The 24,252-nt window shown below is 52.0% G+C and overlaps 1 protein-coding gene and 1 long non-coding RNA gene across 8 annotated transcripts; one reads left to right on the forward strand and one right to left on the reverse strand.

Moving 5' to 3' along the window:
• The first annotated feature begins 293 nt into the window (after window positions 1-293).
• Window positions 294-20,919, forward strand: LOC113625787 (uncharacterized). Of its 7 annotated transcripts, XR_003434869.1 has the most exons (5): window positions 294-1,040; window positions 1,330-1,668; window positions 6,664-7,106; window positions 8,166-8,376; window positions 10,919-20,905. It is a non-coding gene; the product is annotated as an uncharacterized LOC113625787 (long non-coding RNA). The 7 variants fall into 7 exon arrangements; XR_003434857.1 differs by having other exon boundaries at window positions 304-1,668; XR_003434859.1 differs by lacking the exons at window positions 294-1,040; window positions 1,330-1,668 and adding an exon at window positions 5,093-5,194.
• On the reverse strand, window positions 3,775-5,474 carry DUSP28 (dual specificity phosphatase 28). The gene is made up of 2 exons (XM_027116717.1): window positions 5,056-5,474; window positions 3,775-4,842 (listed from the first exon to the last, which is right to left on the reverse strand). The coding sequence occupies exons 1-2, from the start codon at window positions 5,446-5,448 to the stop codon at window positions 4,714-4,716; spliced, it is 522 nt and encodes a 173-aa protein (XP_026972518.1). The 5' UTR covers window positions 5,449-5,474; the 3' UTR covers window positions 3,775-4,713.
• Window positions 20,920-24,252: the final 3,333 nt, after the last annotated feature.

The raw sequence follows: 24,252 nt of genomic DNA on the forward strand, positions 1-24,252 counted from the left end.
GTGCGCGGGGAGACCGGGTAGCCGGGGGCGCAGTGAGCGGGGGCGCTGTGAACCGGGAGACCGAGTAGCCGAGAGCGGGGCTAGGACCGCGAGCCCGGGGCGCTGTGCGGGGCGGGGGGACAGCGGAGCCGGGGGCGCTGTGTTGGGGCCGCGGACGCTGTGCCAGGGATGAGGCCGAGAGCCGGGTGCGGTGCATGGGGCTGCGGCTGCCGTGTGCAGGTGGCCGGGGCACTGTGCTGGGGGGTGGGGAAAGCGGGAGCCGGGGGTGAGGGGCGGGACGCTGTGTGCTCGGGGTCCGGGGCGCGCCGGGCGGAGGAGTGGCCCTGCGGTCTCCCCACCCCTTTGCGCTTCCTACCCGGCTCGCGTCTGGGAGACCCCGGGAGTCAGGATGCCCGATCCCTCAGCGATGCTGCGGGCCAGGTTCCTGGGGCAGCGACTGCTGGGACACCTGGGTCAGGGAAGCTGGGAAGTGTGGCGTCTGGAACTCAGTGTTATTCGTCCATTCGGGAACCTCTGGTCCCGGGGAATGATGGAATGATGGAATGATTTCCATACACCCGACCCACTCCCCTGTGAGACCAGTGGTCTGTGTTACGTGCCATATGGTACATGGCGGTGCTCAAGAATCTTAAGGCTGTGCTGTCAGATTATTGTAGCTATTTAGATTTAAATTAAATTAGAAGTTCAGTGTCTCAGTTGCACTAGCCGTATTTCAAGGTCTCCGTGTGTGTTTGGAGGATAGTGTCTGGCTAGTGGTAGCCATCCTCGACAGAGCAGATATCCCATCATTGTAGAAAGTTGTGCTGGACAGTGCTGCCTTAAGGCCTGTTGGGGCCCTGGAGGAAGATTGTATAGGTGAGTGCTGGGCAGTAACAGGACCTGGCCTGCCTGTCCCCATTCCACCTCTCCCAGGCCTGTCCAGAGACTTAGGCCCAGAGGGGATGCCTGCAGACCAGCGAGGGTGCTCAAAGAGCTAGCATCAGGGGGATCTCGAAGCCATGGAACCAGAGGGGCCACCAAGATGTTGCTGTCATCATCGCGTAAGAAGTCAGACCCTTAGGGAGAAGGGGCTTTTTGGCCTGGAATCCCACCCACCTCTCTCCCCTGATCAGTCTCCCTGTGGCAAAGTTGGGGCCTGACTCACAATGCACTTGACCTCGATGGCGTCCCCGAGTAGCGTTTGATCCTTCAGGGTTCAGTATCCCAATCTGTCACCCATGTGATCCTGCCTGCCCTCCTCCCCGGGTGGGGGGCTGGGTGGGAAGGACGGCTGAGTGGGAGGACACATGTTCACTGATTCAGAGCACCTGCACTGAGGCATCTCTTCAGTTTTTCCTATGTGCCATCTTAGCTGGGGGGACACAATCTCCTTGTCGGGGCCCCACCCCAAACTCGCCAGTCACCTGGAGGAGGGGTTTCAGTCCTGCGTCCGAGACTCAAGAGGGAAGAGAACTGGGGTCTGATCAGTCCTCGAGGCCTTCGGGTGGCCCAGCGCCTGCCCAGGTGCCAAGGGCAGAGTGCTTTAGATGGTACTCCCAGTTTGACCAGCCTTTGGGGGGGCCGGTGGGGCTGGAGTCAGAAGACCTTCAAGAGGGCTGTGTGTGGGCACCCACACTAGCCTGCCCTAGGGACCCGCAGGCAGGTCTACCAGCCACCTGCACACTCAGGGTAAGTTAACATCAGGGGGCTTCTCGCCCTCCTGGTCCCCTGGACTTGGGTGAGCAGGGATTGGGTCTCATCCCTTCTCTCCTGGGCACCTCCCAGCGGCCAGTTCTGCACACGGAAGCGGTGGAATGGGGCAGTCCTGCAGGTCCAGAGGAGCTGTTACCACTTCTGCCCACCCACCCCCAGCGGGGGCGGTGCCTTCCACCCCACATTTTTTTTTTTTTTTTTTTGGCACGCGGGCCCCTCACCGCTGTGGCCTCTCCTGCTGTGGAACACAGGCTCCGCATGAGCAGGCCCAGCGGCCATGGCTCACGGGCCCAGCCGCTCTGCGGCATGTGGGATCCTCCCGGACCGGGGCACGAACCCACGTCCCCTGCATCGGCAGGCGGACTCCCAACCACTGCGCCACCAGGGAAGCCCCACCCCACATTTTTGTAAGGAACCAACACAAGCCAGTCTTACGGGAGCAAACAGACCTGTTCTATGGTATTAAAGGCAGCCCACCAAGGCACTGTGCGGGCCACAGGGGTCGTGTCCACTCTCCACCCTGTCCCTGTCCTGCAGAGGACAGCGCCTTCAGTGCTGGGGGACGGGGGCACTGCCTGCTGACAAAGGTCCAGGGTGGCTGCAGCGTAGTCCTCCTGTCACCCCACCCCAAACCACTTAGGGGAGAGGAACCTGAAAGCCGGGACTGCTAGAGGCTGGGGCTTCTCCCATAGGAATTTTCATACACCAGCCTTTTGATGATCAAATGCTGGCTGGCTTGGGTGGGCTGATGCAGCTGACACTCTGCCTGCACCCCAGCTCTCCCCTGATGCACGTGGACTAGGTACCCCTATTCAAGTGCGCCGGCACTGGGAGGGGAGTGGGTCCCTGGCCTCACTTGCCAGCAGGTGGACACGGAGGCAGGAGGGCTTCCAGGAAGCCTGTGGTGTTCAGCTGGGGGCTGTGTTGTCCCTGGGTCAGAGGTCCTAGGGATACCTGGGCCTCTGGTGGCAGCCGAAGCTGGATGGTTCTCAGAATGGAGCTGGTGGGACAAAAGGCTGATGGGACCCACAGATGTCCTTCAGCCTGGCCCGGGCTCTGACATCCTGGCAGCCCTGTCACCCAGGACCAGGTCAGCAGGTGAGGGGGTGTACCAGCAAGGATGTCATGAGCACACGGGGTAGAAACGTGGGCTCAGGTCCTGGCTCCTGACCTCCTAGCTGGGCAAACCGCTCAGCTCACCTGAGGTTACAGACGGAGCCACCGGAGCCTCACCTGCCACGTGGAGGCAACAGCAGGAGCTTGTTTATGGGGTTGATGAAAAGTGACACGAGCTATGAGGGGCTTGTGGCGAGTAAGTGGCAGCTGGCAAGCTTCCAAAGCTGTGTGAAAGTCGGGTGAGCCACGGAGAGCTGCATTTGGGTTATGACGAGGGCTGTGGCTCTTGGACGTGGGGGCTGCTGACTGGTGACATCGCACCGGGCTGGGTGCTGACCTGCAGGGTGTGGTGTGTGCTCTGAGCCAGGGACCGTCACAGCTGGAAGCCCAGATGTGCAAGAGGGTCGGGAGGAGGAAGACCCTTTCCCAACCGCCCCAGTGCGTCACTCGCAGAGTGTGAGCTTCCCATCCCCACAGCTTTGGGCTCTGCTGGGTCAGAGGCCTTCATCTGCAGGTAGGATGCTTCCATGTGGGGACACAGCTGGACAGGAGGCTGAGACACCACTTCACCATCTGGGCTCCACAAGCCTCAAATCGGGAGTTGCTCTGCTGGGTGAGGTGACTGATCGCACCATGCAGCTTGCAGGATCTTAGTTCCCTGACCAGGGATTGAACCTGGGTCCCAGGAGTGAAGGCACCGACTCCTAACCACTGGACCGCCAGGGAATTCCCTGATCCTGACTTTCAAGGGGCAGCAGGGCTTTGGTGCTGCTCAGGGGGGCCAGGAGGAGTATGCTGGAACTCAGGGCATTCTCCTGATGCCACCCACTACTCCTTGGTTGTATTGCAGAGGTCACAGAGGCCAGAGCGCCAGTGCAGGCAGGACCACTCAGGGCTCATCAGACACCCGACTAGGAAAGACCAGGCCCTGAGGCATTGGCTGAGGGTCAAGGAAAATGATAAACGTCAACTACAGTATTTTATTCATAACCTTGTTATGTATATATTTGTATATTAACCAGGAATTATGTTATCTGTAACTCATATGTGTTACCCAATTTTTCCTTTACTCTTTCCCCACTATCTTATTTAAGGAGTGTTGGTGATTAGTCTTCCAGTATAGTCTTTAGGCTGTAGTGTGTCCAGGCGGGGTGCCTCTGAACCAGAAGAGGAACCAACAGGCTCAGAGACATGGGTGGTCATTGCATTGTTGACATGACCTTGGCTGCAGGATGTTAGGCTGGGACTCATTGCTGTTGCTGAAACTGGGAGGCCAGTAAGGTAGGAGGTGGGTACGGACACTGAGACCCCCAAGGGTGCCCACATTGGGTGGTCTGTCACACAGCCTCGAGCCCTCACTACGTGTCACAGCAGCTACAAGTCTGGAAACTGGGCCCGCACCACCTGAATCGCATGTTGCGTTTTGTGATGGGGCCAGTGTGAGGTTTGGGAAAGCCACTGTGGCTTGAGCAGGTGGCAGGCATGAGGTTCTGCCAGCAGCCCCCCAGAAGCCCCCCACATCAGAGTGGCGGGTCTCCATGACTCCTGTACTTCCCCATCTCCTGACCTTGGCTCCCTGGCCTCCATCTCTCTGTAGTAAATGTGTTTCTGGCTAGAATTCCTCAAGTGGTTTTGATGTTCCTGACCAAGCTCTGTCTAATAAACCTGCTGACGAGGGGCGGTACGGTTCTCAGTTCTCTCCTCGGCGGACACACCCCAGCCCTACCGTCAAGGCGGGATAGAGACCTTCAGGAAGTTGCAGAAAATAAAAAATCCGTGGGACGTGAGGCAGGAGAGGACAGACCACCCCCCAGTCAGTGCACGAACTACCTCTTCCCACCCCGAGGCTGCAGGAAACTCCAAGCGCCCCGCTTTGGGGTTGGGCCGTCCTCAAGGGCTGACCCATTAGGGCTCAGTCGGGCCCGAGGGCTCCCCGGGCAGGCGGGACCACGACTGCAGGGCCTCCTCGTACTTCTGGAGCTGGGACCAGAAGCCCGGGTTGGGCTCGGCCACCGGGCGGGCGCTCTTCACAGTCTGCAAACGAGAGGCTTTGGCTAGACACCGCGCAGCGTCGGCTGCAAGCTCCGCTGGCATTCCCAACGCCCGGAGGCCCCGCCCCAACGAGCGGGCCCTCCTCGAAACCCCGCCCCCACGGGCGGGCCCCCGCCCCTGCCTAGAGCCTCGCCCCTCCCAGAAGGCCCCGCCTCTTCCCGCCGGAAGCCCCGCCACGAGAAAGTCCCGCCCTACCTGGAAGGCCCGCTCCCGCGTGAGGCCGCGATGACGCATGAGGTAGGCGGTGCAGACGGCGGCCGAGCGGCTGCGGCCGTTCTTGCAGTAGACGAGGCAGGCACCACCGGCGCGTACCGCGGCCTCCATGGCGGCACAGGTAGGCTCCAGGTGCGCCAGCAGGTCCTCAGCCGGGTCGTCGAATACGGGCACGCGCAGCTCGGTCACGCCGGGCGCGCGGGGGCCGGGCTGCTGGCGCGAAACGTTGACGCATAGGGTGACGCCCGCGCGCTCCAGCAGCTCCGGGGCGGCCGCGGCCTTCGCGCTCCCGAGGAAGAGCGAGGGGGCGACGCGCACGAACGGCGGCGGGGCGGCCTTGGTGGCCCCGCGGCGTCCGGCTTGCTCCGCGTCCATGACCGGCTCTCGGGCCCCCAGCACGGGTGTCTATTTTGGGCCGTCGGGAGGCCGGCCGGGCGCCCCCGGGTCCTAGAGGCCCCCGGGGTGGGCCCTGTAGTGGTTGTGCACGAGCGGGCACGCCCGCAAAGCCCTGGCCGCTTCCTCATTGGTCAGGTCTAAACGGGAGAGGCCTCCTCTGATTGGCTGAGGCTGGGGGTTGCGGCCGTTGGCTGGCCTGGTGGCCATCGGAAGAGTCTGATTGGCCGCAGTGAGGTGGGCGGGTTCGGGTTGCTGGGAGGAATGGGCCTCCCCTCGCTGGATACCAGAGCCCCGCAGGTTGCAAGCCGGGAGATCTGAGAGTAGCTGGTGCCTGTCCCTGCGAACGTGGAGGTTTCCAGCTGGGCGGGGCTCGGGGAGGTGCGCTTCTCAAGCTGTGGCTGGTGTGCAGAGGAGCAGGCGACCCTGTCACAGATTCTCATCTGGGCACTGACCAGTATCCGCCACATCGTTTTGTAGGTAGGCCCCTTAATAACTGATTCTCTTATAACCGCATCGCCAGGTGAGGTGCCCTTTAGTATAGCTTTATGTACATTCCCTTTTGTTATTTGTTTGCTAATAAATCACTCTGTGTAATTTCTGCATTTTATTTTCCCTCTTATTGTAAAACATGGTTCATATAAAATAAAGCTACTTATTGTTAGCTTTTCATCATTTTTTCACAGACCAATATTTTTGTTTTTATTTTTCTCTATTATTTTTTTTGCATTACTACTGTAACTTTAAAGAATTAATACCATTTAATTACACAGTTGCCATGTAAGAAGCCCTCTTCACTAGATTTTTCTGAGGTCCAGTGTCTTTCAGGGGCTGGTTTCAGTGAAAAGTTAACTGTCTTCCAGTCCTGCATGCATCTAGTTATTGCCATTTCAATTCTATTCTAATAATATGAAAACATTTTTTCTGCTTCATCTGCATCATTTACTTAAGATTTGCAATCCGTTCTATCAGAAATTATTCTCCAGTACACCCATGCCCCCCCACACACACACAGAGTACTCAATAAACCTGACAAAATGAACCTATACAGTCTCTCTGGGTGACCTTGATTCTCTCCATTCTAGCCAGAGCCACCAAGCATTGGTAACTGTCAGATCTTTTTTGCTACCTGGGGTTCTCCCTTGAGCTAAAGATTCAAACGTTGGTGTGTAACCAGGTCTTCACTGGTCTTCACAGGTCCAGACATCACCTACATAGAGGCCTTCTCGGCATCCATTTCCTTCTTCTGTGGCCTAAGGAAGGATTCTGACTTTCCTGGGATGGGATTCCCATTTTTCCCAGAGTTCACGGGAGCCGTCCAAGTAGGTGGAGATTCCCTGTCCCCCAGCTCCAGAATCGGGCTTCTGATTACGTCCAGTCAGTGACGCCTATACCCCCATGACTGCTTCGGGAAAGGGCTTGGGCTGCCATGTGAACCAGAGAGGAGAGAGGGGCTTGGAAACCTCTGTCCTCTCCTCATGAGCACAAAGGGAAGCCAGCCTTGGTTGGGCACAGCTGAAGAAACGGTCCTCGAAGATATTGCTGGGCCACTGGATCAAACCAAACCTGAAGAGCCTCCAGCTTCTGGACTGTTCGGTTTCCTGAGCCATCCAATCACCCTTTGCTGTTGGATATTTGAGGTGGATTTTCTGTTCCAAGGTCTCTTAACTGATAACCTCACACTCCTTCACCCCATTGAGTTAATGAATCGGTAACGAGTCATTCTGCGTATCTCAGATCCATTCTGTCCACCTTGATGCTGTGTTTACTTTGGGCCACCCTCTTCTGGGCTTGGCACCAGCCTCCTGAGGGGGGCCTCCCAGCCTTCCTCACTGGAGCCGGAATCCGCTTTTGAAAGCAGTGCTTTTCTGAATGTCGGTCCTGACTCAGCAAGTTGTGATCCGTTAGTGGGTTGTGAAATCAGTTTTGTGGGTTATGACCTATATTTTATTTTTAGTAAAATGGTATAGAAAAGAACAGACTACATGAAAATATTAGAGTGCGTGCATGTAGCAGAGTGAGTTTTTCCTCATTTTTTGAGTTAGTTTGTACTGGCTCATGATATGAAATGGGGTATTACAATGGGTCCCAGGCAAAAAGTCTTGAAACCTCTCAGAGCACACATCTGACTGCACCGCCCTCCTGTTTAAAAATGTCTTGCTGCTTCTGTTTTTAACCTGGCGTTCAAGGCTCCTCCTGCTTTGTCCTGTCCATCATCCTTTCTCTCTGTTCCCTTGTCACCTACAAATTGGCACTGACCATCTACCTCTACAAGGATTAAATTATGAGCAAATGCAGCTGCTGATCTTCAACACCTCCTGACAGGAATTCAGGGCAGAGATCAGGAATGTGGCGCTCCGTACTCTAGGAAAAACTGGCAGAACAGTTCTTCAGATGGTTAGATATTTTCAGGAGAAGATTTTATGAGCCCACTTCTTGATTCTCCTCTTATGTAGAAAGGCACTAAAATCCCTCATGGTGACGTCTGCTCCTCGTGACGAGCAGAAACCTGCAAAAAATATGTGCTTGATTGCATGTCCTCCCCCTTCACCAGAGTCACGTCTGTACTGACCTCCCGCTACCTGTTCAGAGCAGTTTCTCCGAGCTATCTGACATGCTGCCTCCTCGGGTATTGTCCTCATTTTGCCCCCCAAGAAACTTAACTCGTAATTCTCAGGTTGTGCTTTTTCTTTTTTCAGTCGACACCACCTGCCCACCACACCATGGCCCAGTGGTTTTCAAAGCGTGGTGGGAACTTGGTAGCAATGCACATTCTCAGGAGTCCACCTACTCAGGACCTGCTGAAGCGGAAACCCTGGGAGTGAGACACAGGAAGCTGTGTGTTACCATGCCCTCCGTGTGATTCTGATAAAAGATAAAAACCTAACCATCATTTAGTTGATCTAAAAAGTAAGCAAGGTTTTTACCTACTTCCTTAAACATTGTATTTTGACCTACTGCCTGTCATGTATATCCACTTACTTTCCTCTGATGAGTCATGATCACACATATACATCTGCTCACTTTTTCCTGTGGGTCAGCTGAGGCGATACTCAGTGGCCCTCGCTGCCGGGCCATGACTTCTAGTTTCCCTTGCTTTCCTTCATGTGAACTTAAAAGCACTTGAGAAGCAATCAGCCAGTAGAGTCCTTTTGGAATTTTTTAAAATATTCTTTTACTCACAAATCTTTTACAGTGTCTCACATGTATCTAATTTGATCGCAGTTTTTGGGTTTTTTTTTTTGCGGTACGCGGGCCTCTCACTGTTGCGGCCTCTCCCATTGCGGAGCACAGGCTCCGGACGCGCAGGCCCAGCAGCCATGGCTCACGGGCCCAGCCACTCCGCAGCACGCGGGATCCTCCCGGACCGGGGCACGAACCCGCGTCCCCTGCATTGGCAGGTGGACTCTCAACCATTGCGCCACCAGGGAAGCCCTGATTACAATTTTTAAGTGGCTTTTGTTGACTTCAACTGAATTTTAATAGAAATGCCACTCTTCTTCTCCATGCACAAGTCAGCAGCCATATTTCACTAAATTTCATAACTATAATCGCAGGTTCAGATTTGCTAACACCATCACCGGTCATTTGAACAGCTAACTTGCTGAAAGCCAGTCATCCTAAAGGTCCGTTTGCTGAACTACTAATTTGCTGATTTTTGCCAAGTTTATTCACCAAAAACTTTAAAAACTAATAGTCGTGAATATTGTCGATGAATATTAATATATTTTTTATGAAAACATTCTCTTGGAATATATTGTTCAGCATCATTGTAGGACTTGTATCAATTTGTGGAAATAGGGCTTTTTAATCTTTGTATGCCTGGTTTTTAAAAATACCAGTGCATATATTCTTAAGAACATAAGCAGAATTTCAGCATTTCATATTGCATTTTTTTCCAGTTTATAGAATTTTCCAGAACACCTTTTTTGGGCCACATGTTAGTATTTAGAATTGTTTTGCCAGCCTCAGGAAGTTGTCAGATTTGCTGAAACGAATAGTTTTAGCTGCTGTTAAGTCAGTCTTTTATTCTGGGTGATGTGTGAGTTTCCTAGAGTCAACGTAACAAAGCATTACAACAAACCCATAGGCTGAAAACAATGGAAGTGTATTCTGCCCTCTGTGTGTGTGTCTCCAAATCTCCCTCTCCTTGTAAGGACACTAGTTATTTGGTTTGGGGCACACCCAAAGCCAGTCTGACCTCTTCACTTGATCGCATCTGTAAAGACACTTTCTGTATAAGGTCATTCCCAGGGGTTAGGACTTCAACTTATCTTTTTTTGGGGGGGGGGGGGGGGGCACTGCTCAACTCAGCAGGTGGGATGGTTTAACAGGCAGTTTTAGTTGACTGCTTTTCTTTCTCTTCACAAACAAATTTTAAAGACAGCATGGTTTGTCTCTGCTTAGCTTCGCAAGCTGCAGTTGGAGCAAAGCAAAGACGGGACCTGAGGGGAAAGGATAAGAGGTAGAGAGGGGACCTAGGAACCAAGGTGGTACTGGGGGGCTGAGAGGGGAGCAAGGGAGAAGAAAGAGGTGAATTGGGAGACAGATCGCAGGGTGGAGGAAGTGCCCCTGGAACCCTGGGATCCTGGCACAGCTGCCACCTTCCCACCACTCCAGCTCGTGGGGGAGGGCCTGGTCGTCAGGTGTTCTTATCCCTTTCCCCTGTTCCAAGGGGCAGTCTGTGTCGAGAACCCCAATCCCTGTGCCTCCAGAAAGCCCCTCCTCGCGCTCTCTCCAGGAAGCCACAACTGCTTCGGTGGCAGAAAGGCCTCATGCTCTTTCCCACCCTTGTGTTTTTGCACGTACTAGTCCAGTTCCCTGAAATGCGCTCTCTTCTGTTGAGAGAGCTCCTACTCATCCTCTGAAACCCCGCTTAGGACTCTTCTCCCATAAAGGTTTCCCCAGTGACCCCTCGGTCCAGACAGCTAACCCTTCTCTCCCAGTGACCCTCGGCACCTCCCTCGTCTTTTTCCCCAACAAAGCCATGAGCTCCTGCTCTGTGCCTTCCACAAACACTAACTGAACGGAAACGACCGGCTTTGGAGTCAGGCAGGGCTTGATCAAGTATTGGCCCTACCGTGTGCTAGCACGTGACCGTGGACAAGTTAATTTACTCCCTTGTGCCTCAGTGTCCTCAGGTCTCACGTGGGGCCTCTGCGCTCTTCCTGGGGGGCGTTGGGAGCTTTTAGTGCTATCTCCCCCGGGGAGGCTGACCTGCCGTCCTCTGCTTGACCACGAGATGGGTGTCCGAGGTGGAGACCGCCGGCCCAGGCTCAGCAAGCCGGTGTGAGCGTCTCCGCGGGGCACCGGGCGCCCCGGTGGGATAGCTATGCAATCAGCTTCGGGGGTTGCTGGTTGAGATAAGATGGTGTGTGGATCTCGGTACCCAGTGGCCCTAAGACCTTCAGCCAGCGTTGGTCCCCCCTCCCCCTGCTCTTCATCTTCCTAGATTCATCCCGGAGGCCCCAGAGGGGGAAGAGGAGGAGCCCGAGGGTCCCCTTAGGGAGCAGGACCTGAAGGAGGCCTGCATCGAGCTCGCCCAGGGTGTGCAGGAGTGGCAGGACGGCTGCGTCTACCGAGGAGAGTTCAGCAGGACATGAAGCTGGGATGCGGAGCATTCTCTCGGCCCACGGGCGAGGCAAGTCGTTCCTGGTGCTCTCCCCTCTCCGGCCCCGGTTCAGCCAGCCACGGCCTGTCCCTCTCCTTCGGAGAGGCACGTGCTGTGAGCTCATAGATCCACCGATGGGAAGGATGCTAGGCAAATGTCCTTCCTATTTGAGAAACACCCAGAGAGACTTCTGAGATCACGTCCGAGGTTCGCCTGGGTGTCCACAGGCTGCAGCTCGGGAAACTGACTTCAGAAGATAAGTTCTTATTCTAGGCAAATATTTTAAAATTGCGAATTACTGTCGTGAGTTGTATATTTGTATTGATGAAATTGCCTTGTATTTAAGCTCAAACAGAAAAAGTGGATCTTCCTAAAAGTGAAAGTGCACTTTTGCGCCCCTGCAGCAGGCGGTGTCAGGACCTCAGTGGGGACTCTGAGGGGCCCGTGGCAGGAGCTGTTGGCGCCACCTGGCGTCCCCGCGAGGGTGGAGCAGCCGTGCGTCTGGCGAACCTGGGGGTATGCTGTGGCCTGGGGGCTTAGTGCGCCTCCCCCAGGGGCAAGCTGGCTTCTGAAGGCTTCCCAACAATGTGCTGCAGGTGCGCTGGTGGAGGATTCTGCCCTGCTTGCAGGGTTGTGTGACTCAGTGGAGACTTAAGTGCATCTTTTGCTTGCAGATAATAAAAACCGTCTGGAGGCACTGTAGGGGTGTGTGCGTTTGGGGGGTTGGAAAAGCATCAGAGGGCAGGACACCTGGCACTGAAGCTCTTCTGGGAAGCAGGCGCTGGCTGGCACAACCTCCTAGGGGCTGTGTAGGGTTCCGGCTCTGCCCCTCTCTCTTCCAGGCTTGGTTCTGCCTGTGGGGCCCCGGTTCACCTGGTTTTGGCGCCCAAGGCTGGGGGACCTCGCCCAGCTCCTCACCTCCTGCACTTAGTCTCCCGAGTCCAGGGGAGAGCGGGGCAGGGAGGCGAGCGGGGGTCTTCGGATGGAACCTGGGGAGCGGTGGGGGCAGGGAGGGGACAGCAGGAGCAGCGGCAGGCAGAGGCGGAGCTTCTGGGCCCCCAGCCCAGTCCCCCTGGAGTGCGCCCCCAGCACGGAGGAGCCTCCAGACCTCACGTGAGGACAGAGGCCGCGACCCGAGCCCGTGCTGAGCTTCTGCCAAAGAATGCACGGCATCGTGACCCCGATGACCAAGCGCTGATTTTTGTTCAGCATCTGTTTCTTTAGTCCTTGGCTACTTCCTCTTTTACCCAACACTGTGGTGTCCAGTGGTCAGACAGCCTGTGTTCCCAGCCGTGGTAGGTTGGGGCCCACTGACCGGCCCTCCTGGCCCCGGGTCCTCGCCGTGCAGGGGGACCACAGCAGGTGGAGCCTCGGCTTTGTCACTGCCTGGGGGGACGTCTGGGTCCACTGAGCAGGTGCTCCTGCAGCCATGGCGGCTCCTGAACCAGAGAGGCCAGGAGGACGAGAGGGCGTGCAGGCCGAGAGCAGCGGCTTTAAACGTGTCAGCTGTCTTTGAGGAACGGGCCCAAGCGCATCAGTCCGGCTGGTCAGATGAGGCTCCGGCACCGTGTGGAGGAAGGATGGAGAGGTTCCTCCAAAGCTGCACCCTCCTGGGAGTGGACAGAAACCCTCTCTCCTGCAGGCGAACCGACGAGCCCCCGGGGGGGTGGATTCTCCTCACAGTTCTACACAAATGGTCTGCAACGTGGGACTTCTTTTCAGTTGGATAGACTCTGATAGGCCCCCCCAAATCATACAAATGGAATGAAGGTGGGCATCAGATGGGCTGTGCCCCGCCCGGCGCCTCACTGCTCATTGTGTCCCTGCACTGGTCAGGAGTAGTAACTGGCAGGACCAGGTCCCCCCACATGGGACTGGAAAGGACCCTTGTAGGCTGCTGTAACTGCAAAGTCCACCTTCAGGGCTCACGCAGCCTCAGGCTTGGCTGGGTCCAGGGGTTCCAGTGACTCTATCAGGCCCTCTCTCTCCCATCTCCATGTGGACAGCCAAGTTTGACCTTCTGCCATGAGGCAGAAGGGGGTGGTGTCGGTGTCACACCTTCCTGCAAGAGAGAAAGGGCCCCAGTGGACACTGGTGAGGCTCGGGGACGCGTCCCGTGGCCAGACGCAAATCGAGGCTGGAGGCGGGCTTGGGAGCCTTCGCTGGGCCAGGCCTGGTCACGTGTGCCAGGGGCTGGGCTCAGTCCTCCGTCCACCTGCGGGGACTCGTGTCCATCACCAGAGGAAGAGAAGGGGCGCTAAGCAGGCTGCAGTCACCGTCCCTCAGGCGCAGGGTGGCCTGTGAGCACGGCCGCCGGCCGCCTGAGAGCCCAGCCGCCTGCTTCTGGTGGGGAAGGCGGCTGTCTGACTCGCGTGAGAGTCAAGTCTAGTGACTGAAAAGTGCTCGGAATGGACATGGCGCTCTGATTTCCTCCTGGGGCCCCAGTAGAGGGGCACCTGCACCACACTCACCCCCCCGCCCGGGGCTCGGGACCCGAGCACAGACGGCCCACGTCCATGGCCTCAGGAGCGAGCAGTCTTAAGTTAGGGCCACGCCAGCGACCCCGGGGCTAGCGGCCCCCCACTCTCTGGGCCAGCCTGCTGACGTGGACCTGAGCGGGGGTGACGGGGTGAGAGCGGAGCCCGGCGTGGGGCTCCCGAGTGGAGACAGCTCCCGCCCAAACCCAGGCAGTGCCGACACCTCCCCAGACTCCCCCGCCTGAGCCGGGCAGGAGGGAGCGTGGCCATCGGGGGGCCGAGCGCCTGGCACCCGCTATGCGTGATTCGGGTGACCCCTGGCACTTGAGGGGGGCCTGCTGGCCCGGCCCCCTGTGAGCCCAGTCAGCCCCGCAGCCCCTGTTCACTGTGGCCCAGGCCTGGAGGCTCAGCTGGGAGGGCGTTCTGGAAGGTTCTGGGGCGGTGCAGGGCGGCTCCTCCAGCAGCCGCTGCGGAGCTCTCTGTTCACAGTCCTGCCACGGGCAGCTCTGCCGGGACCACTGCCACGGCCTGGGCACGTGCGTGTGGCCGGATGGCTCCAGCTGCATGGGCACGCTTTACCTCAGCGCCTGAGAGGGCTACGGCACCACATACCTGAAGACGAGGCTCTTCCAGGTGAGGGGATGGCCCTGGTGTTCAGGCCACCGGACAGCAGCACAGGTGCTCCTGGGGAAGATTGTTTGTTTGACGAGAAGTAGCTTTCTTGGTCTTAGTGAGTATAATAGTATCGTCATAAGGCACAGTCGTAAGATGCGTGAAAAGAAAATGAAAACAACAGGAGAAAAAATGAAAGCTGGTCGCTGTTCTGCTCCCCGGAGCAGGGACGGGCTAGCAGCACGTTGTGTATCCTTAGGTTAAACAGTAGACTCACCGAAGATATTTACCTCTTTACACATAAACTGGCTCAGGCTACACTTACTGTTTTGAGACTTGCCCTTTTTCCTGGAGAAGATTCCTGGTTTTGCAAATAGAGACACCTCCCCCGCCCCCATCTTACTCATTCCAGGAAAAGCCCCGCTTCAGCACACAGAGCTGGAAGCTCTGACAGCATAGAGCTGTGTGACAACCACCACAGTCAAGGTGCGGAACAGTCCCAGCAGCCCCGGAACGTCACCCGTGTGCCCTTGGAGCAGCTCTGTCCTCCCACCCCCAGCACCCAGCCGTTGCGTTTTTGCCTATAATTTTGCCAGGTCATAAGACTGTCATGTGTCTTCTTCTGCGTTTATGGTTTTAGCTCTTACCTGTAGGTCTGTGTTTGAGTTAATTTTTGTGTTTTTGTGTGAAGTAAGGCTCCCTCCTCCTCCTCCACGTGTGGACGTCCAAGTGTTCCAACTCCATCTGCTGAAAAGACTCACTTCTCCACCGCCTAGCCTTTGCGTCTTTGTGAAAAATCACATCTGGAAACTATAAAGCATCAGTGAATGTAAGGGATGATTATTGTTCATGGTTGGCTTTTTTTTTTTTTTTTGAGTTGTAGGAAAACTTAGCAATTGCCTGATCCTTGGATTCTGAACCTGGGCACCCTGGATGGGAGGCGCATATTCCCAAACTCCCTGAAATTGTGTGCAAAAATTAGTGGGAATGGGCATTTTAGGGGAATGAGGATCCATCGCCAGCAAGTTTTCAGAGGGGGCTGTGACCCAGGACAGTTAAGAACCACAATTCCTTTGCCACGAGGAGGAAACTGAGGCCTAGATGTCATTTGGGACCCGTCGCAGCCAATTTGAAATCTCTGTTGAATCCCTGGGATATGTGAGCTGTTCTCTGCATATTCAGGGTAACGACACTCCACTGTTTGGCTTCTATTCTGAGTCTTTTCCCCATGGGTCGCCTGAGGGGTGGTTGACGCACATGGTACGGTGGCCCCCAATATAAAGGAGCTGAAAGAAGGAGCGGATGTGTTCTCTAGGATCACGAAGCCTGTTTAATCTTTGGGCCAACAGCTTATGTTCTGGTGCCTGACTACCTTCCTGACTGTCTCACTGACCATTTTCCACGACCACCGTTGCCATCGTTCCTCCTGTTTTGTATTCTTAGTTTGTGTGGTTGGCAGTGAGCAGGCTTAGTTTTAAATGGTGCTGCCAAGTCCAGCTAATTAATGGTGCAGGTGGGTTTTAGCAAGCTGGCTGACTGGGCAAACTGAGCCAGGCATGGAATTCCTGAAGATGTTTGGGGGTTCGTCTTTATTAATCGAAGGTTAACATTCTCTGACAACTTTTGTTAGAACTTCTGCTGAACCTCAAGATCAGTAGGTTGCAAGTGTTTCAAACCTTCACTTTTTCCCGGCCTGCTTTGTGTATTCGCTTTGCTTGCAAGTGTGTTTACTCAGATGGCCAAAAGGCCCGTCCGTGCTTCTTTGTTCATTGTCAGCTGCTTTTATCAAATTCCAGGCCATTATCCAGCAAACACTAGAGAAATTTGAACACTTGGATTTCAAACATTTTTTTCAGTTTGTGGAGTGGTGCTACCAGTGGTACCGTTCTAAGCAAGCAGGCACAAAGCCACGTAAGTGTTTTGTCTGTTTAGGTATTAGCCGGTTCTGCTCTTTCATACAAACATCTGGAAAAAATCCATTGACTGTTCTCTTTACCTAGAGGGCGGAGACAAAGGATTTCGGTTCCAGAGAAGTGACTGTTTTGGAGAAAAATGTGTTGGTCTTTTAGCTCCTTTGTAATTAAATCTGGATGTACCTCAGAAGAATCTTAAGACTGTGTTGATAAGATGCTTTCCTCAGGAGAAAGGAGGAAAAAAGCAACTGGAACTCAAAGCTTGAAGTTCTGTGACAAAACATGAGCTGTCCAGGATAGGAGGTTGACAGGGTTTCACTACAGCGCTCTGCTCTCGCTGGAACAGATGTCCTTCAGTGTAGTCACGGCGTGGACTCCAGATTTCCAGATTTTCAAGAACTGGATCAGGGACCTGGAAGAGATTATCAAAGTGTGACGGGAACTTGGGAGCTGGATTTTTTTATATTTGAATTTGGGGACTGTTGTCCTTGCTTTGAGAAAAGAGACAATGACAGCAAGCACTGCCGCCAGCGCTGTTACTGGGAATTCGGAGACCTGAGTTTTCGCCAGACGCTCAGTGCAGACTCTGGCGATGCTCCGCCCAAGGTGAACTCCGCCTGCAGATGTGGCCCCTGGACTTTCGCCCATGGTGATTCTGCCACCTTACTACTGAAGAAGGCGTCATTCCAGTGGACCACGTGACCCAGGAGGCATCCAGCGAATCATGATGTGGCCTTCACCTCCACTCCCGTCCTGTTCTCCCCGGATCCAGCACAGCCCTTTGCAGGGAAGTCAACTCCTCAAGCCAAATAGCTGAAGCTATTTTATCAACAAAGGCTCCATTTCTTCCATGAGCGTGCGTTTTGTTTCTTCAGTTAAAGCCTCAGAGACACACAATACATTTGGGCCAGGGGATGTTTAGTTGTCAGCGCTGTCTGAAGAATGGCAGCGTCTTTTTGAGAACCACATCGGACCATGCCCCACTATCTTAAAAGACTGAAATTCAGGCAATATCTAACCTGCACCCCATTCTTTTCCCGTGTCAGATCTGTAGTAGCCTGCTGAATGAGTAAGCAGATGTTCTGACCCACTGGGATTAAAAGAAGGGCACAGTGAACTCCCAGCATCTTCTTTGAGATTACTCAGGAACCAGAACTTTTCACACAAATGGAAGAAATTCTACCAAGGAATCCGTTTACCTAACAGCATCTCACAAAGCTCCAATCAGATTCCAGAAAACGCCTCTTGATACATCCAGCGCTTTGTGAACAACTTATTTTTGTTGTTAAACCAATTAGATCGTGGGTTTTCCAAAGTCTTTGTGGCCATGAAGCCCTTCAAGTGAAAACTTTATGGAAGCCCAGAGTAAAAGTGAAGCTGCTCTGGAGGAAGCAGAAGTGGGGGCCTACAACCTGCCACAAGCATCTTACTTTACCACCATGGTGACATCTAAGGAGACTTCTTTACAGCAACTAGAATTCTTCAGAACACAGTTTGAAAACCACTGCCCTAGACAACAGTATGTTCGACCTGAATGGCATTCTGTCCTGTACCTGTACCCAGCACCGTCCATGTTCAGTTGATGCTGAACATTCTTAGGAATAGTTACCGTGGGCAAACTCAGAAAAGTGCAGGAAGATGGGCATACCTTTGCCCCCCAGAGTAGTCATATGGGCTGAAGAGGTGGTATCAAATGGACCTAGAGTAATAGCCCTCTACCCACAGATGGACTGCCAGTGATTCCTGGATTTGATATAGCCAGAGAGCAATTCATCTATACTCTACACTGACAAACCCCCTTACCCAGCTTCTTTCACAAACGCCAGAGGCTCTAGTGGTGCTTGAAACACATGACCTTGAAGTCTTGATCCTTCTTGGATACGTGAATCACCAGGTATTGGAGCTGACGTTGATGCTGATGTCTCATTGAAGCCATATTAGACCAACTGTACGTTGGACCTCCCGTCCTCAGCCATGGTACTCTACTTCGTGTGCAAGGGTTAACCATAAACTATGAAAGCAGAATTCAAAGACTGGCAACATTACCTGAAAGGGTACCAGGTCATTATTCATCTTCTCAAACTATGTCACTATCACTCCACCAGTGGCAGTTACACTTCTTGGTTTTTATTCAGTTTAACTGCTGTTTCCAGGGTGAATGAGCTAATAACGGTTGAAAAATCGCTAAAACATTTCCTCCATCACTGGCATATCTGCCTATTCTCCAAAATTATGAATACTCAGCTCTACCTACATGTAATACCTGAGCCACAAGAGACAATCTCTGAACATCCTTTCTCGTGTGTGTGATTTAAAATGTGGCCATTTCGAACATTTTCTTCCAGCCAATGAGAGATTTTAAGATGGATCTTTTGATGTCTGGTGCCATTAACTGTTGGTGTTAATGATGTTTGGAGGTAGGCCTTTTGACCAGGCCGTGGTAGCTTACTTGGGGGGCATCTCACATTGCGTATCATCTGCCTTTTTGCTGGAAATGGAGACTGACTTGAAATCTACAAAGCCTGCAGCTAAACATTTTATCAGTACTCACGAGCTTCCTGCTGGTGCTTCCTAATGTCACAAGACCGCAGTCCCCTGTCCTTGTGGATGTTTTCATGGAATTTCATCTGTCTCAGTGCTGTGAATCAGAGTGGCTGACTTCATTCCTTGTCATGGAATACTCTCAGGCATGAAGACAGCTTACCTGTTCAGAAGGGATCTGACTCACGAACTCCCAGACCAGGTCACGCAGACTTCGATTTGTGCCACGGGAAAAGCCACGCTGCTTTACTTCAGTGTCGACTTGAGGACCCGCTGTCCTCAGCTGCTTCAATGAATGCGCTGGTTAAATGTCGGAAATGCTTCTTTACGTCTTCGTCTCTTATCTTCTAGGCTAATTGTGATTCTATGACTCTGTATAAATCAGTCTATAAATCACCAAACAAGGCCTAAGTCTGGTTACTCTGTACTGCTCACCCTCAACAAATAAAATCTGATGACTAGCCTGCTTGTATATACAACTGTTATTTGTAATGAAGAAGTTATCTACAAGCTCAGTTCTTCTACTGCCTTCAAAGTGTCAGCTCGATTTTCTTTTTCTCCTATACTTGACCGATAGAGACCTTGATCTACACTGGCAGTCATTCCCTGTAATCCTGTCAAAATGAGGGACGAAAGGTAAAGACGATCGTCTGTTCAAGAGTGTGAAGTACACTGTGTATAAGAATTGATGGTGGAAAAAGCGTAAACTTCCAACCTAGTATCTTACTATCTCCACGCCTCAGATCTCATCTTTCAGCAGTACCATTCAACCAGTCTGAGGCCTTCACTTGTTGATGAGATGATTCTCAGAGTTGGGCTGAGTTACAGAAGATGGAGACTTGATTACCAAAGAAAGTAGGGCCAACCTTTCTCTCCCAACCCTATCGCTCCCAGATATAGAATGGGCTTCTAAACAGAGCCGCAAGTCTGGATTAAGGAGATAGCCTTCTCCTGCGCTGAAGGTTCTTGGGCAGATGAGCAGGAAAATGAAAGTTGCTGTACCTGACTGGCCCTTTAAGATCCAGTTAATCCATAAACCCTGTGGACTAACCCTGGAGTACTCAGGGTTGAAACTAATGTACAGAGCTCTGATATTAAACTGCCTGTTCTTCTAGCTCATGGGCTGCCTATTGACATGGCTGGCCCTGCTGAAAGTACCTTACCTACTTGCCTGTTTACCTGACTCAGCCCTTGCCTGCTTTTTTGACATGGCTGCAATCAGACTGGCTGTCTTGAGAAGACTACAGCTGATCTCGGTCTTTCTTATACCCGGTTCCACCAAGGGGTTCTGAACAGAGCAGTCTGCACCTCACCCACCAGGACTTAATGTTCACAACACGAAGGACTGTGCTGTATACTCCTTGACCAGCAGCTTTTTTTTTTTTTAACTGCCGAGTAAGCCTCTATGCCTATATATATTAGATCATCTTCAGCACTTGGGACTCTTTCCACCAGATCTGAAGGAGTAGAGCAGATTGAAATCACTGTCCATTCCTCTCTTCTACAGTAATACAGAGATGAATCTGATTTGCCAGTACTCACAGAAATGTACCAGTTCAACTTGGCAAAAGCCTTAAAGGAACATAAGAGGACTTTCCCGCTGAGCTTAAAATTTACCCCTGACTTGATGAGTATCACAGAACCATTTGCCAGTGGGAGGCTGGTTGTCCTGCTGCCTGTCAGCAAGACAGTTGGGCTCTCAAACTCATGACCACTGAGTTTACTTACACTGGAACTGTATAGTATCTCCCAGAATATGCTATTGGACGTGATTATTACATTCAAGTGGATTACAAGCCTCCTGAGTAGAAGACAAACTTGCTCCTTGTGATTTTTTCCAGATACATTTATTGTCAAGGGAGGAACCAATGCCAGCTGTTACCATTCAACTCTATGAGCAGACATGAAACTTTTTCAATATCTGGTCTTCCCAGTGACCAGATCAATCAGCACAGTCCATCTCCTTGACCATAGTGATTGGTTCAGGAATGGTCATGTAATTCAAGTTGGTCCAGTGATACCCAACCCTGAGAGGTTTAGTGAACTGTGGAGGAGAAGCTCAGAAGCTCTGCTAAGTTTGCCTAGCTCTGTAGGATGAAAAGCTCAAACCATATCTAATGAACCACTCAAAGAATGAAGCCAGTACAGAGGAAAGCAGAGCCAAATGATGGAGAGACTTGGGTCCTGATGACAAGGTTTGTGCCCCTGGATCCAGCCATGCCTGAAGCTAGTATATCCCCTGGACTTTTCAGTTATGTGAACCAATAAATACCCCTCTTTGCTTTTTTTAAAAAAAAAATCCTTCATCAACTCTTCGGTGACCTTGAGGTAGTTTGTCCAAGAAAGGCAAGATAACATGATCTTTCCCCTTTCTTTATTTCAGAATAATACATTGATTTCCTAACAGATTTCAATGGTGGTCAGTGGGGGTTAGGTTTTTTTTAGTATCTTTGTCAACTCCTGGATGTTAATATGTGTGACATGTTTCTGTCCATTGCAGTCATTATGCTTTTTGATGCCCAGGGCCCGTCTGTGGTCAGGGAGAGCCTCTTTAGTTTAGTTCTTGCAATTCTGACTCAACACCAGCATGCTTTGGTAGCTTTCTTGCCCCCTGCTCTGCAAGGAGTTCCGGGCTCATTCAGACACTTCCTGCCCTGCACCCGGGGTCGACTGCTTACACGTTGAGCCTGGCTCCTTTAGTGGGACGTGATAGTTAGAAACCACGATCTGTGTGCTCATCACTACTGCATTGGTTGGTTATTATTTTTAGGCCTTTTCAATAGCAGATCTGGAAAACACACCTGGAAAAAAGTTTTTTTCATGGATTATTTATAACATTTTTTCTTTTCTTTTTAAAAACATTTAAAATCGAATGATTTTTTAAATTCCATAGTGCTTTACAATTTTCAGAAGTTTCACACACGTGATTTCATATAATCCCACCATAACCCTTTTTTTGGTCCCCTACCCCTATATTGCCCCAGCCCCCTCTACCCACTGGTAACCACTAGTTTGTTCTCTGTACCTGTGAGTCTGCTGCTGCTAGGTCATAAACCCACAAAACTCTTAATAAATTTGTAGGGATAGAAATAATACAAATTATGTACTCTGGCCACAGTGGAGTGAAATTAGAAATGAATAACAGAAAGAAGTTTGGGGAAATCACATAAAACAACACACTCCTAAATAACCAGGGGGTCAAAGAAGAAATCAAAAGGGAAATTAGAAAATGCTTTGATATGAATGCACAAGAAGACACAACTTACCAAAACTTATGGAATGCAGCTAAAGCCGTGATTATAGGGAAGTTTATAGCTGTAAATGCCTATATTAAAAAGAAAAAAAGTCTCAATCAGTAACCTAACCTTCCTCCTTAAAACATTGGTGGAAGAAGAGCACACTAACCTAAAGTAAGCTCGTTAGCAGCCAGATAAACGTGTGTCTGTTAGAGCAAACATTCATGAGACAGAGAACAGAAAATCAATAAATCCAAAAGGTGGTTCACTGAAAAAAATCAGCAAAACTGACATATCTGGCTGCACTGACCAGGAAAAAGTGAAGACCCAAATTACTAAAATCAGAAGTAAAAGAGGGGACATTACTACCAAACTAACAGAAATGAAAAAGATTATGAGAGAACACTGTGAACAATTTTATGACAAAAATTGGATCACGGAGATGAAATGGACAAATTGCTGAAAACACATGATCTACCACAACTGATTAAAGAGGAAATAAAAAATCTACACAGACTTACAGCAACTAAAAAGATTGAATAAGTAATAAAAAAAAACTCCCAACAAAGAAAAGCCCAGGCACAGATGGCTGGTAAATTATACCAAACATTTAAAGCAGAATTAACACCAGTCCTTTTCAAATTCTTTCAAAAATTAAAGGGGACACTTCCTAACTTATTTTATGAAGCCAGCATTACTCTGATTCCAAAGCCGGACAATGACATTATGAGAAAACTACAGACAAATATCCTTTATGAATATAAATGCAAAAAGCTTCAACAAAATACTAGCAAACGAAATTCAGCATCATGTCAAAAGAACTATTGAATATCTGACATGACCAAGTGGGATTTACTCCAGAAATGCAAGGGTGGTTAAACAACAAAATAATAAATGTAATACACCATATTATTAGAAATGAAAGAAAAAACTATTTCAATTGATGTAGAAAAAACATTTGATGAAAACATATGTCCACACAGAGATTTATAGCAGCATGATTCATAAAAGCCAAAGAATGGAAACCACCCAAGTATCCATCAGTTGATGAATGGATAAACAAATTGTGGTCTACCATACCATGGAGTATTATTCATCCATAAAAAGGAATGTAGCACTGAGACACGCTACAACATGGATGAACTTGAAAACATTATAGTAAGCAAAATAATCTAGTCGTGAAAGACCACATATTATATGATTCCATTTATATGAAATGTCCAGACAGGAAAATACACAGAGACAAAGTAGATGAGTGGCTGCTTAGAGATGGAGGGGTAGGGGAATCGGGCATAAAAGCTGTCGGGCTGGGAACCGTTTTGGAGGATGAAAATGTTCTAAAATTGATTGTGGTGATGGTTGCGCGGCTGTGAATGTACTAAAAGCCACTGGATTGTGAATATTTAAATGGGGGTATTGGATGGAATAGGAATTAGGTCTCAACAGAGCTGTTCACACAAGAGTCCCAGCGTTCTAACAGACATGCCCTCTTGTCACTTCCGTTTCCTTTTAAAGAGGTGATGTGTGACACCGAGAAGCCATCAGACCCACTTTTAAGTTCTGCTTTATTGTCAGCCCTCCCAGAAGCGTCGCCCTGGTGCCACGTGGTCTTCAGGACGGTGGCTTTGGCCCTGCACACTTCGTCACACAGCTGGCTTCCTGACCCACGTCCTAGTCCCCAGAGCAGCATGGGGAGTGGCTCTGGGTGCTGGTGGGCGTGGCGGTTGACGGGGATGAGGGGCTCCCACCTTCTCTACTCTTCTCTACTCGCCAGCAGGTGTTTCTTTGTGAAGTTCTGCATCTTCAGGGGTGCTGGCGAAGCGGAGGCTAGGCGACCTTTCTTGGGAGGACTGTGCGTTGCTTAAGGGCAGAAGGTGGAGGGACGTGGTTGACCCTCTGATGATTATTGTGGGGGGCTCGCTGCCCTCCTGCCCCCCAGCCCACTGTGCCTCCTGCCACCAGTGGCCAGAGAGCAGAGCCAAGAGTCTCCCCTCCAGAGAGGGGTGTGAGCCGCCAGGCAAGGCCGGAGAGAACCTGGTGCTGCCCGGTGGCCTTTCAAGGCGTGGTGAGCGGACACAGAGCCGGGGCTGGAGGCTGCAGGTCCGAGGGCCCGGATGCAGGAGCAGAGGGACGCCGCCAAGACGGAGCCCCACTCTGCGCCCTCAGACCTGCTTGGGGGCTGTCCAAGGCTTGGGGCGCCTGCCTGCCTTGCCGCACAGCCAGGGGTGGGCCCACCACAGGAGGGTGGTCGAGGTGGGCAGCTCAGAGCCCCCTCTGCGTGTGGCGTCACGCGTGACCAGGAGAGCCCGTGGGGGCTAACGCGGTCTCTCGGTGCAACGGAGCTGGCCCCCTGTCGCCGGCTGAAGCGGAAGGGCACCGCCTGCCCGAGGGCCTGG

This window comes from Aethalodelphis obliquidens, unplaced genomic scaffold (genome assembly GCF_003676395.1).
Source record: "Aethalodelphis obliquidens isolate GAN/ISIS:26980383/991018 unplaced genomic scaffold, ASM367639v1 scaffold2, whole genome shotgun sequence".
NCBI lineage: Eukaryota > Metazoa > Chordata > Mammalia > Artiodactyla > Delphinidae > Aethalodelphis > Aethalodelphis obliquidens.

Excerpts from the sequence above, each read along its gene's own strand:
- DUSP28 (XM_027116717.1), bottom strand. The coding sequence starts at position 5,448 with ATGGACGCGGAGCAAGCCGGACGCCGCGGGGCCACCAAGGCCGCCCCG. Across the intron at positions 4,843-5,055 it reads CGCGGGAGCGGGCCTTCCAG|ACTGTGAAGAGCGCCCGCCC; the intron begins GTAGGGCGGGAC and ends TCTCGTTTGCAG.